At 33.1% G+C, this 14,500-nt stretch overlaps 1 protein-coding gene across 1 annotated transcript; it reads right to left on the bottom strand.

The window, feature by feature from the left end:
- Window positions 1–260: 260 nt before the first annotated feature.
- LOC127084291 (trans-cinnamate:CoA ligase, peroxisomal) lies at window positions 261–2,503 on the bottom strand. The gene is made up of 2 exons (XM_051024711.1): window positions 2,212–2,503; window positions 261–2,049 (listed from the first exon to the last, which is right to left on the bottom strand). Exons 1-2 carry the CDS (start codon window positions 2,407–2,409, stop codon window positions 469–471), a joined length of 1,779 nt encoding a protein of 592 aa, XP_050880668.1. The 5' UTR covers window positions 2,410–2,503; the 3' UTR covers window positions 261–468.
- Window positions 2,504–14,500: the final 11,997 nt, after the last annotated feature.

Here is a 14,500-nt window from a genome sequence, read left to right as displayed (position 1 = left end):
TAACTTAATAAAATGATTTAAATATTCAAATTTGCAACATTTAAATATTAATTTTTAAGAGTAAAATTTCGACCACTAAATCGATAGATAAAAAAAATAAAAAAATAATAAAAAATTCAATTTTGTGTATGTAAAAGCCTATTTCCATTGAGGTAATCATAGAATTGAGAGCAAAAAGAAAAGTAGTAAAATTAAATAATTTGGAGCACATAACTAGAAACGTTGAACCAACAAAGAGGAAACAACCAACAAGAAAAGTATAATACAAAAAAGTTATTACTATTACTTATACATGCTTACATTCTTCCACATAACAAGTTGAAGCATATCAAAACATGCATATAGAAAATAGCCTCAGAGTTGTTCAAGTGTGAACTATTTAAATACAGGTAAATTAAATAGTTCCAAACTCAATATGTACACAACACAGTACTAGTATTCATTAATCAAAGACTTTATAGAAAACTTTCAAAGACGAGACAGAACCATAATCTGGTCACTGTTTTGATTCACTTGATTATTATTATTATTATTAGTCTTCTTGTTCTTGTTCTTGCTCTTATTTTTCTCATCTTCTTCATTCACCACAAAACATTTAGCTTTGACTCTTAACTCAAATTTCTGAATTTTGCCTGTTGAAGTCTTTGGTAATTCCTCCATGAAAACAACCTTCTTAGGTACCATAAAGTGTGGTAAATTCTTTCTGCAATAAGCAATTATCTCATCCTCAGTAACACAAGAATAATCACTTTTCTCATCTTCATTGTTTTTCATTAGTGACACAAAAGCACAAGGACTTTCACCCCATTTTGGATGTGGCATTGCAACAACAGCAGCTTCTAAAATGTTTGGATGACTGTAAAGAACATTTTCAACTTCAACACTGCTGATATTTTCACCTCCTGAAATAATCACATCTTTGGATCGATCTTTGATTTCCAAATAACCGTCTTTATGTATAACACCAACATCGCCGGTTCTAAACCAACCGTCTCCGAACGCCTTCGCCGTGGCTTCTCCGTCTTTAAAATACCCCATCATGATTCCACTTCCTCTCAAAACAATCTCCCCCATTGTTTTCCCATCTCTTGCCACACTCTCCATTGTTTCAAGACTCTTCACATCAACATCAGCAAGTGTTAGAATACTCACCCCCTGCCTCGCTTTCAGCATCGACTGTTCCGTCTTCGGCAACTCATTCCATTTCTTCTGCCACTCGCAAACAAGTGCTGGCCCCGTTGCCTCCGTTAGTCCGTAAGCATGTGTCACATGAAAACCGAGCGGCTCGATTCTCTCTAGCAGCGACGCGGGCGGAGGGGCTCCTCCGGTTAGTATATTAACCGGAGTTTTTATCGGCCTCTTTTCGCTCGCTGTCGCTGCTAGAATAGTGTTGAAAATAATCGGCGCGCAACACATGTGTGTCACGTTATAGAGATTTATGGCTCTATATATATCACATGCTGCAGTGTTTCTGATACAAATATTAGTTCCTCCTCTTGCAGCAATACCCCAAGTGAAAGTCCAACCATTGCAATGAAACATGGGTAATGTCCAGAGATAAACAGGTTCACTACCCATTTCCCATCCAAGGATTAAACTCAGAGTACTAAGGTAAGCACCTCTGTGACTATAAACAACACCTTTAGGTTCTGAAGTTGTACCTGATGTGTAATTCAATGCAATTGGCGACCATTCATCTTGAATTTCTTCTGGAATGTAATTTGGATTACCACGATGAACCATCTGTTCGTACTCGAGCTCGCCTAGTCTGGTCCCGGTCGGAGTGTTGATGTCGTCTATGACGATTACTAGCGGAAGTGACGAGTAGTTTTGTTGATCTTTTTCTTCCATGAGTAACCTCAAAGCATCTTTTGCTTTGGACACAAATTCGTAGTCGACGAAGAAGACTTTCGCTTCCGCGTGTCGAAGAATTGTCGCTATGTTCTTCGCGTCGAGACGGATGTTGATAGTGTTTAGCACAGCTCCTGCCATAGGTACTGCAAAATGCATCTCATACATTGCTGGAATGTTAGGTGCCAACACTGATACCTGTTTCATTAAGTAAAGAATATTTATAAATTATCACATGAATTTTTAATCGTAATGAAACTACTATGATTCTCTTTTAAACTATATTAAATAAATAATATATCATCTTTATATAGATCAGATACATCAATTATCTATTATCAGATATTCTGAAAGACTTACAACATCGTTTTTGACGATATTGAGAGCGCGGAGGGAGGAGGCGAGGCGGCGGCACCGGTTATAAGTTTGTGACCAAGTGAACCGGGCTGCATCATGGATAAGTGAGAGACGGTTTGCATAAGAAGCCGAAGCTCTCATCAAGAAAGTTAAAGGAGTGAGTGTAGTATAATTTGCTTGACATTTTGGTAGGTTGTCCATTTAGATATTGTATATGTTGTTGAGTAGAGAGAGTGAAAAAAGGGAGAAATTTATTTTGAGAAAATGTTGTGTTGTGTTGTGGTTAGGAATGGGATTAGGGGTGTGGTTTATATAGGAAATTTGATGTGATTGGGAGGACTGAATCAATTGAAGAGCACGTTATTTGTGATGAGTGTGGGACCAGTGATTTTAGTGAGTAAGAAGATGCAGTGAAACTTGTCTGTGGAATTTAATATAACACTGGAAATTGCTTTGATAGTACTAAACTTGTGAAGAATAAAAAAAACAATAACACATGGTTGTTGAATAGTTGACCTTGTTGAATTATTTCTTGTTTTATGCCACCATCTGCATTTTGTGTAATAATAACAACAACAGATTTTTTTTTATAAAAAATATGTATTAATTTTAAATTATATAGTAAACTTGGCCAATTGCAATTTTTAGTTTGATTTTTAAAATTAGATTTTCACACTTGATTTCAAGTATGTATCACATGCTTAACATGAATTGATTGTCAATCTTTTTAGAAGAGAAATAAAATTAAATTGAGTACAAATTGTTATGTTAAGAAAATTGAATTGAAATGGATTATAGAAAAATATCACTTAAATTTGATTAAATTATTTCAATTTATCTATTATTGAATCGAACTAAAGTATTGGTTTGATATATCAATTTGAAATTCTGAATCGTATTAAAACAGTTAAAATACAGTTTTTTCCAGTTATTTATTAAAGAATATTTTTAGGAATTTTTAATAAAAAAATTTAATTTATTTTTAATGTTTTTCATTTTTAGTTTTGGCTCTATCTCAATTTCACTTCATTTTATTCTTCGTTTTTTCAACATGATTCAATTCCCTAACGAAAGATAACAAATACAACAGTTTGGTTTTGCTTGTTTTTGCAGTGCAGTTTCTGCACTACCATTGCCATCATATTCCTTCACTTTGAAATTCATTCTCGCCCCTATGGTGTATTAGACCGTTGGAACTCATGCACCGCAACCTTATTAATCGACTCAAAATTAATCATAATTCCTAAACATTTTATCGAGGTTAAATTGAAGTATCAACCCAAAAGAATATTTGGACATTTTTTTTAGAGAGATATACTGTATATTTATCTAAAAATTGAGATCAATTCGGGTGGTTAACATGATAAAATATTTTTATTTTGGAAATTTTTTTACTTATGAGTAACACACATTGTGTGAAAGACTCAGCTTATATTTATCAAAATTTTTAAAATAATTGGATTCTTTAATTTATAAATATTAAAATCCTACATATTTTTAATTAATATTAGACTTTCCCCGTATTTATTATTTTCGTTCCACATATGAATAAGATAATTCAAGCAGCAGACAATATAAAGAAAAACGAAATTTCTATAATATGTGGAACTGGAAGAGTCTCCACATTATTGATTTCTTAAGCCAGCAAGAGGTTTATTCTTCTAATTTTCAAAACTAATGCATGGCATTTGGTCAATCTTGCAAGAGTGTCATCTTCGCGAATTGAGTTTAATGTCATTCATAACCTTTTAAATATTTTTTTAAAAAAACTATAGTATTTCTCATATGTCATGTACTCCAAATGGACCAAGTCATACTATTCCTCTTACTTCTTATTCTTCCTTTTAAAAGTACTGTTGAATTGTATAAAATGAGCTAAGCTTTTTCTCCATTACGTTTAGCTCCATTCATTTACGCACATATTCCCAAATCTCCTTTGCAAACCTACAATAAAAAAAATGTGTCCGTAATAAAAGAAAGTACAATGAGAACAACCTCATGCTGTTTAAAATATTTGATTGTGTTTAGAGTTACTTCACATAGGATTATTTATGGTGTTTAAAGAATTTTATTGTGTTTAGAGTTACTTCCCGTAGGATTACAAGAAACTATGTGCATGGATTTATGTGAACACTATTTCATCTCTCCCACCTTTTTGAAGATTGGTATATATAAGAGATCTCTTGGGTTTTGATTAGAGACTAAGGAAAGTGAATCCCTTTCTTTAGGCCGAAGGCAGTGGAATAAGAAATTGAACTCTTTTTTGCCGTTATGGGGAAACAATTATTCTCCCTCTCTTGACTAATTATGGGATCAGAGTTATCGATAATTGGCAAATCAAATGATCAGAATCGATGATTTTTTTTGTGCTCCCCCAGTGCAGGTTCAACCAGTAGCCCAACCTCAAATTATTAGGCGGGTTCGAAACTATGATGTAGTATTAGAAGAAAATACCATGAACCAAGAACAGCAGAGGAACCCCCAATTAGTTGGACAAGAGATACTTGTTAGGGAGGATGACCCCCCTTATGGTAGTTGTTAATCGAAACCAGGATGCTGACCAAGTGGTCCATCAAGTTCGACAGGGAAATCTATTGGGAGAAAATAACTTAACCACTATTGTTGAAGGGATAATGGCTCAAAATAGGGTTAATATGGGCCTACAAAGGCCAAACTATACATCTCCCTTATCAGAATATACGTTACAAACTGAATTACCAAGGGGGTGGAAAGTCCCTAAGTTCACAAAATTCGCTGGTGACACAAAGGACTCTACTGTCGAACACATAGCTCATTACCTGACTGAGACAGGTGACACTGGTAATAATGAGAACCTGTGGATGAGATATTTTCCTAGTTCTTTAACAAAGAATTCTTTCATGTGGTTTACCAAGTTACATCCTCATTCAATCCATGATTGGGCACGTCTAGAGAGGTTGTTCCATAAACAGTTCTACATGGAATAGTCTAAGATTAGTTCTGAATTTGTTGTTCGTATGAATCTTTTTATGATCATCTGCTTATGGGTTTTTTTTTTGCGGCTCAATCCAAAGGGAAAAGAATGCTTGTTTTGACCAATGTCAAATGCTTACTCCATTTTGTGGTTAATACATTTGCAAATACAAAGACTTTCTCTTGAGCTACCTTACAATGAGACATTTTATTTCATGTCATTTATTTTATGCTTTAGGATAATCTCTTCATCTCTTTCCTACTTCTTCAATTTTCAAAACTTCTCCCTATTTCAAAAACCTTTTGTTTTCAAACTTTACACATTTTCTTAATAAACTTTGACTTTATCAAGTGATCCAGAAAATATTTTTCTCAATAAAATGCTAAAACAATAAAACAATTAAGCATACTTAAACTCTTTTTTCAAACCTCTAAGAAAGACAAACCTGATCAAACTTCTTTTTGTGCCTTTGTGCACTTTAAGATTGGATATTAGTCTATTCTTGTAGTGATGTAAACCAATATACTTCTACAATATGTTGAGAAATGATTGACATTTTCCACTTGAATCTTGAGACGTGCTTGTGAGAAAGTCCAAGTAAACATTCTCCATATCAAGATGATGCAAATGCTCATTTCCTCATACTTGTGGGTAGTAAGTTGAGTTTTTCGCTTGAATACGACAAAATGTCTTTTCAAATTAAAATCAATCAACAAACAACCCAATTTTTTTATAAACAAAGATTTACAAGTGGTTCATATGGAGTACCATAGATGTGAGGGGTGTTAATACCCCCTCATTGCATAACTAACCCCCATATCCATATTTCTCTTTTATTTTACCTTTTATGAATTTTGTTCGACCTTTTTCCCATTCTCTTTGGAAACAATGAAGTTTGATGACGACTCTTACTTTTCTGAATTAAGTTAATCAATAGTTTAATTTCAATTTTTTTCCCACCGCGACACCTTGATAATAATTAGGCTGTTACATTTCCTTGTATAAATATTTTGAAGCGATTTTGCTGTAATTACTTTTTGGAATAATAAGTTTTTTACTTTTCATTTCATTTCTCCTTTGAGTCCATTTCTTATACCAAATGGCATGAGCTATCATATTTGGGTGATGTTTTTTTCCAGGGTTTGAAGTTAGTTTCTTCAAGTTTTAAAAAATGGTCTCAAATAGCACAATCTAATATTAAAGTTGAATATCATGACTTAACACACGCAACATCTAAGTTACTCTTACTTGAGTCACTACACAATGAATTACATGTTTCTTTTATGTCACCTACAATTCTTTCGGATAATTTAAGTGTCGTATTACTTTCTCACAATCTAATTCTTCATGCAAGAATCAAGTATATAGAACTTGATATATATTTTGTTATAAAACAAATTGTGTCAAAGAATATGAATATTTAACGGGTTTGTGCTTATGCACAAATTACATATTTTTTCACCAAATCTTTGAAGACTTCTGCTTCTCAAGACTTAAGGACTAAGCTTAATGCAATTTGTTCAAATTCACGTAGAGGAGTAATAGAGATATAAGTTGTATTTAATTATTTAAGATATAATTAAAATAAAATTAATTTTGATTAGTTTGTTAGATTTCAATTTTCATCTTATAACTTATTTACTCTTGGGACCAAGCTCTACATTAATTGTTTTGCATTAGAAATGAATATTATAACGTCAATTTCCATTGGAGATAATTGTAAAACTAATGATGAAATTTATCTAGGGTTATATAAGAGAGAAACTAAATGTATTCTTTAATTTATTTTGCCTAAAAAATATTAGTAGTTTTTTTAAAATCACACAAAATGTGAAAAATTACAAAATTATGAAAATAATGGAGGATCAGTAATACAAAACACATAAAATGAAAATTAAAAAATAAAAAATATATGTTTTTAAAGGATTAATTAAGGTTGAAGTCTATTTCATTCATTCAAATAAATTTCTTAGGTTTACTGATAACCAGCCTAGAGGAATCAAGGCTGTTAAAAACACAAATGAGAAGTCAAAAACACAAAGAATATGGCGAGGAACTTAGGAGTGAATGAAAAATGATTCTTATATAATGAGACGTGCATATAAAGAATTTGAAAAGGATATTGATGCAAAGAGGTGACATACGAAATTCATGCATAGAAAGAAAATGAAAAAAGAATGATTCTATAAGAATATAAATGAGATGACACAACTTTATATGGTATATAAAATGTTGATATGTCCTAAAAGCTATTTTAATATTTTTAATGGATTATATAAAGAGATTTTTGGGCATGTTTGAAGCTATTTTTTTCTTTTTCTTTTTAAAAATAGATTTTATAAAATCATTTTTAAAATATTATAAATTTTTTTATATTCATTTTTTTTAAATGGAAAGACTTGAGTGATTTTATGAAAAAATATTTGAAATAGTTTTAAAATTAAATATTTTTTTTAAATAAAAAAATTGATATTAAAAAGAAATTTCAATAAAATAATAAAATATTTAAAATAATATTTTAAAAATAACTATTCAAAATAATTTTTTATTTGAAACTTTTTATAAAAAGTTCTTTTGTAAATTTTTTTTATACATAATTATATTTACTCAATAAAAAATCATTTAAAAAAATAAAAATAAACATGCCTAATTAACTTATTTTAATGAATTTTTATATTGATTGATTAGTTATAGTAAATTTTTTGCGTTTTTCTCAAAATAATTTTATTCTTACTTATCCAAATGCACCACACTTAAGGTGTTATAAGATTTCATCCTAGTAAACAAAAGCTGCATCTTTGCCTTATCGAATCCACCAAGTCTCTTCTCAATACATTTCTCTTGCCATTAAAAAATGCTGACCCAAGGAAAAATGCATTCTGAAAAGAAGAAAAAAAAAGGGTGTAATGAGATTTCAGCCTGAAAAAAAAAACGACTTAATTGTCTTGTTAAATTCATCAAACGTCTTCGTGCTAATGCAATTCTCGTAGATAATTTTGTTGAGATATGATATTATTTTATTATTAATTTATTGTTTTATCATTCTTAATATTCTTTCTTTTAATCAGTGATATCGGTTAGAGACTTAGTTTTTTTAATTAGTGATATATATATATATATATATATATATATATATATATATATATATATATATATATATATATATATATATATATATATATATATATATATATATATATATATATATATATATATTCGCTCTACATACTCAATTTAAAACTTTAATCGATATTTTTGCCTCCAACGTATTTGTTCGTTGTTATTTCTTTTTGTCCACAAACTACTTCCCGATTCTTTATTGTTTTTATGATCTAGACTTCTTTATTTAATGACATCATACACCTTGCTAAAGCATCATGACTTAAATTCCAAGGTTAAAGGATGATGGTGTTAAGGAGAATTCTTTCAAAAAGAGTCTTATTTCAGTTGCGTTTCAAGGGATACCTGTTATTACCACAGAAAGATTAAATGATAATAAGAACTATTTGAATTGATATACTTCGGTTGAAGTATGATTTTTGTGTCAACGTATATAGGACCATCTTACTAACAAGGTTTCAAAAATTGATGCAGCGATTAAAGATGATTGAGAATCCAATAATTATCAACTTGTATCATTGTTATGGAATTCTATTGAGCCAAAGCTGATGACACACTTTCGTCCGTATAGGACATGTTATGAGGTTTGGGGCTAAAAACCTTTAAGCTAACGATATTCAAAGATTGGATGAATCGGTCTGCAACTTGGCTACTCTTCAGATGAATAATCAAGACTTATCATAATATTTGAGTCATGCTTAATTTACTATCGATGGCCTCATATTTATGTTGGTTAGTGATGATATTACGAAGGTATTAGGTAAGCTTGATAATATGTTCATGGTGTTTGTTCTTCATGGTCTCTCTAAAGAATATAGTTCGGATAAAAACTAAGCGTTAACAAATACTACCATCGCTACGGTAGAAGAGTTAATATATCACCTTGTCCGAGTTTCCTTGCTAAGTGATGACACCCATACTACTCCTGAGTCCTCTGCTTTTGTTTTTAACTTTAGTAGTGGAGAACCGAGTGGACGCGACCATGGTTAAAGACGTGGTAGAGGGGGTAGAGGTAACATCTATTGTACTCATTGTAAGAAAGACTGGCATACTCAAGATCGATGTTTTAACTTACACGGCTTCCCCAACAAAAATGCCAATGTTGTTTTATCCTCTATAAACCTTGTGTCAAAGGGTGAACTCGAAACTACTTTTTATGCTGATGAGTATAAGGAGTATTTGAAGTTAAAGGTAGCACAACACGTCACCTCCTCGACTATCATTGCTGATACTGGTAATTCTACAGTTTGTCTCTCTCATTCTACACCTACTGGATGGGTTACGGATTTTAGTGCTTCAGACCATGTTACCGCTAATGCCTCACTTTTCTCTAAATTATCACCACCAAAATATCTGCATTATGTTACTGTTGCAGATGGATCTAAAGTTAAAGAAACTGGTGTTGGAAAAGTGTCACCTATTGCCTCTCTCTCTCTCTCTCTCTCTCTCTCTCTCTCTCTCTCTCTCTATCTATTTATCTATCTATCTATCTCTCTCTCTCTCTCTCTCTGAGCTCTGAGCTCTGCTTTTTGACTCCTAATTATCCTTTCAATTTGATTTCTATTATAAAATTAACTAGCTCTTAAACTGGGCCATAACCTTTACTTCTAATTCCTTTTTGATACATGACCGAAGTACGAGACAAACGATTGAAGTCGGAACTGAGTCTAGTGGTCTTAACTATCTTCAACCTCCCACTTCCACTGTAGTGTGTTTGGGTGTACTTGTTTTGTTCGTGATTTATCCCCAGGTCGTAATAAGATGTCTACTCGTGCTATCAAATATGTGTTCCTTGACCACTCTCACGTTCAAAAGGGATATCAGTGTTACTCTCCTTCTACACATCACTTCTACACGCCATCAAATGTTACATTTTTTGAGGACATACCATACTTTCCCAACTCAAATGTTCCTGAAATTGATTTAGATCAAGTATTGCCTATTCCATATTTTGAGTCGTTTGAGTCCACTCCTTTATCATATAGTCCACCCGTTGTGATAAATTATTCTCCATCACCATTGAACCAGTATGTCATTACCTATAAGAGAAGCTTTGGACCACATGACTCAACTCATATTCCAAGCGCCTCCACACCTACCCTGACTCTATCTCCTGATTTTCCCATTGTCATTCGTAAAGGTAGTCCGTCCAACTCTTAACCAGTATCCTATTTATAATTGTGCATCTTACCATTAGTTATCACCAACCCACTATGCTTTTGTTATTGCACTTACATCTATTTCTACTCCTAAAATTATTTAGAAAGCATTATCCTATCCAGGGTAGAGACATGCAATACTTGATGAAATGCCAACTTTAGGATCTAATCATACTTGAGAGATTGTTCCTCTCCCTTTTGGGAAATGTGTTGCTGGATTGTAAGTGGATATTTATTGTTAATGTGGGTCTTGATGGACAGGTAGATCGATTAAAAGCTCTCATAGTGGCAAAATGATATACTCAAGTTCATGTTAAGATTATATTGATACTTTTTCTCTAGTTACGAAGATGGCATATGTTCGTCTCTTTCTGGCCATGGCTGCCATGAAAAAATGCCATTTATTTCAATTGGATATCAAGAATGTATTTTTTTCATGGTAACTTGGAAGAGAAGATTGATCATGTTATCGTGGCCATTCAAGAATCCAACAATCTTAAACTCTAAAATTGAAAGATTTGGTTGGCTCGTTATAGGCGCATGAGTTAAGGATAGTTGAGAGGAAAGGGGTTCAAGATTCGATACAAGCATTGCAGACCCAAACATGGAAGAAGCATGGAGGTTCTAGGTTTAAAGGCAAATGTGACAAGTCCCTGAATAAGAAAGGTTATTGTCTAGATTCTCACAAGAAAAAGAATAATGTTAGGACTTTTGAATCCTCGTAAAAATGAGAAGGAACCTCAACTCATAAAGAAAAACTTGAGAAGAAGAGTGTCTCTTGTTACAACTGTGAAAAGTGGGGTCATTTGTCCAAGAATTATTGGCATAAGAAAAGAAGCAAAGGTTCTTCAAAGGAGAAGAATATCGAAGGAGCAAACTTTGCAGGTGAAGATTCAGATGTTTATGAAACCATGGTGCTTATGGCTGTAGTTTTAGATGAGCATGTCGAATCCAAGATTCGGTTCCTCGACACAAGCTGCTCATACCACATGTCTAGTTAAAAAGTTCGGTTAGCATATTTGAATGAGTCGAAGAAGAGAAATGTTAAGTGTAACACCCTATTTTCCCGCTCATAAATATACATTAAAATAAGAGTATTCACACAATCAAATAGGATGTCACACATTTTCTTTCAAAACATACATGCTCTGTAACACTATCAAATAAAAACAATAATCAACACATTCACTTAGAGCGTTATCGCATGCTCATCTTCATTTAGGGTACCATTGCAGCGGAAATCCTCATAATAAGGAACACATTAACTAAATCTTTTAAGCTTCAAATGAACTTTATAGCATAATCAAACTCATAGATGAAATCTCCTAAAAACCTAAAAATATCAAACACGGGAGTATACAACAATTCTCTAACGAAAGATTAGACAAAAACTTACAAATGTTTCCCAGTGTTACATATCAGAGCACATAAACTAAAACACAAAAATAAAAAGGAAGAAGCAACCTCTTATCATTCTTTCACTCTAAGCAGTTACTTAGTTACCTGCTTATTTGTACTCCGAAGAGGAGCAGAAACCACATCAACAACAAAGGAGTGAGAAATCACAAACAAAAATAACAGGCATAAATACAAAGTAGGATAATAACACAACATTCTCTATACAATTTCATTCACAGTATATATCATCAATCTCACACCCAAACTCATCAATCAATCAAAACTCAACAATTATGCATATAACTCATTATACAATGCAACTCGACTATGCAACTCTATGCATATGTATGTGGTACCAACTCAATATTCGGTTCTCTTTAGAACCAGGTCCCCTCTTCTGAACCCATAAGCCCCTTCGTGTGAGCTCCAAGCCCCCTCTTCTGAGCTTAGGACAAGCCATGTATCCCTTTTCTAAACTAGCAGACATGCCTCTTAACAAAACTTATGATGCATGATCATATCATTAAATCAATGCGTTGAGACGTCTTTTTTGGTCCGAACGTAATGCATTAACAAATATAATAACCCCTCTCTAGATTACATCTCAAACACAATCTCAAAATGCACAACATCATATAATTCATTGCAACTCAATTATTCAATCAATCTCCTCAATTTGATTATTATTCATACATGCAACAACATCATAATCATAAATATCACCTCAAACATAATAACATTGTCACACTCTCAATACACACGACAACATCATTATAAAAAAAACATCATAATCAAGTAGTTCATAAGGTAGCTTTGCGTGTTAGCTTCCCAACACTTTGAACGACGTCTCATTTGGAGTCAAGAAACTCAAGTTATGCTCGAAAACGTCTCACTTGGTACAAATTCCAAGGAGCTGCTACGGCCGCCCGTAGCACGTGTTAAGGCCCGTAGCTATCCCAAGGCTAAAAAACCTTCTTTGGGTACGCCTCTAGTACAAAACCCAGAGAGCTGCTACGGTCCGCAGCAGAGCCCCAAAACCCCCAAAATTTCTCGCAATTTTGTGCGATCGCTCTTGTTTTGCAATCGTTCATCAGACCTCAAACCCCAAGTTTTGGTCTCTAACAGTCCTAAAACGTACAATAAATTATTATAGATGATAGCATATGTATTTTTATTATCTCTTAATATCTAACTCAATAATACATCATGGCAACAATGATGGAAAACATATACACAAACGAAATTTCAAACATCAATTCACACAAATTTTATATAAATAAAATCAAGAGAATATAAAATCCCCAACGACAAACACAAAATTCATCACAAAGATCATCCCTATTGGAGGCTATGGACTCCTCTACCCTATCCCTCATGCATAAGTCCTTATTGAAGGTTATTCCCCCCTTACCTGGATATCCTAGCAGCAACAAAAATTCTATTTTTACGTAGCAAACTCTCCCAACTCCTTATTAACCTTTTTTATTAGTAACCTAATCCCTCAATGAGAGACTTCCAGCATTACCCTCACTTATCTCACTATTCATTGTAATGCCATTATCGTCTCTAATTTTATTTTAATAAAAATACTACTAATACTCCTTATTTTTTATTTTCTCATTTTAGTTAAATAATTAAATTAAAATACCATTATTTAATTATTAAAAATAGACTATAATAATTCTAGCCCACCTCAACCAATCTCTAATCACTCTCCATACTCCCACCTCAAGGTCGCACACCCCTGACACCCATATTAATTCAATTATCACACATAATAATTAAATCAAATCATAATAATTCAAATAATTCGATAAATCAAGAATTGGGGTGTTACAACTCTCCCCCACTTAAAGAATTTTTCACTTAAAAAATTACCTTAAGCAAACAAAGTCAGATATGACTCCCTCATCTGGATCTCTAGCTCCCAAGTGACGTTTCCATATGCATGTCCTCCCCAAGCTGCCTTTACCAAGGTAATCTCTTTATCATACAGCTGCTTCACTTTTCAATCCTCTATCCGCAGGGGTGATGCCTCAACGGTTAGATTATCTCTCACCTACACACCATCCACTTGGACCATATGCGACGGATTCAGAATGTATATCCAAAATTGGGACACATGAAACACATCATGAATATTAGCAAGCGACGGTGGTAAACCAATCTGATAGGTCACCTCTCCTCTCCTATGTAAAGTTTGGTATGGACCAATTTAACACGAAGTGAGATTTTGATACATCAAAACTCGACCAACACCAATTATCGGAGTAACTCTAAGAAACACATGATCACCCTCTTGGAACTCAAGTGTTTTCCTTCTTGTGTCATGATAACTCTTCTGGCAACTCTACGAAGCTCTCATCTTCTCTTGAATCACTTTAATCTTCTATGTCGTCTGTTGGATAATATTATGCCCAATTATAGCACTTTATCCCGATTCATACTAACATAAAGGTGTCTTACACCTTCTACCATACAATTCCTCAAACAGTACCATCCCAATACTCGAATGGAAAGAATTGTTGTAGGTAAGCTCAATTAGTGGCAAGTAGTTATCCCAAGCACCTACTTGTTTTAGAACACAAGCCTTCTACAGATCCTCCAAGGATTGGATAGTCCTCTCCGTTTGACCATCTGTCTATGGATGATAAGCAGAACT

The sequence above is a fragment of the Lathyrus oleraceus genome, chromosome 5 (genome assembly GCF_024323335.1).
Source record: "Lathyrus oleraceus cultivar Zhongwan6 chromosome 5, CAAS_Psat_ZW6_1.0, whole genome shotgun sequence".
NCBI classification, from domain to species: Eukaryota; Viridiplantae; Streptophyta; class Magnoliopsida; order Fabales; family Fabaceae; genus Lathyrus; species Lathyrus oleraceus.
This window is presented reverse-complemented; position numbering and strand designations above follow the sequence as displayed.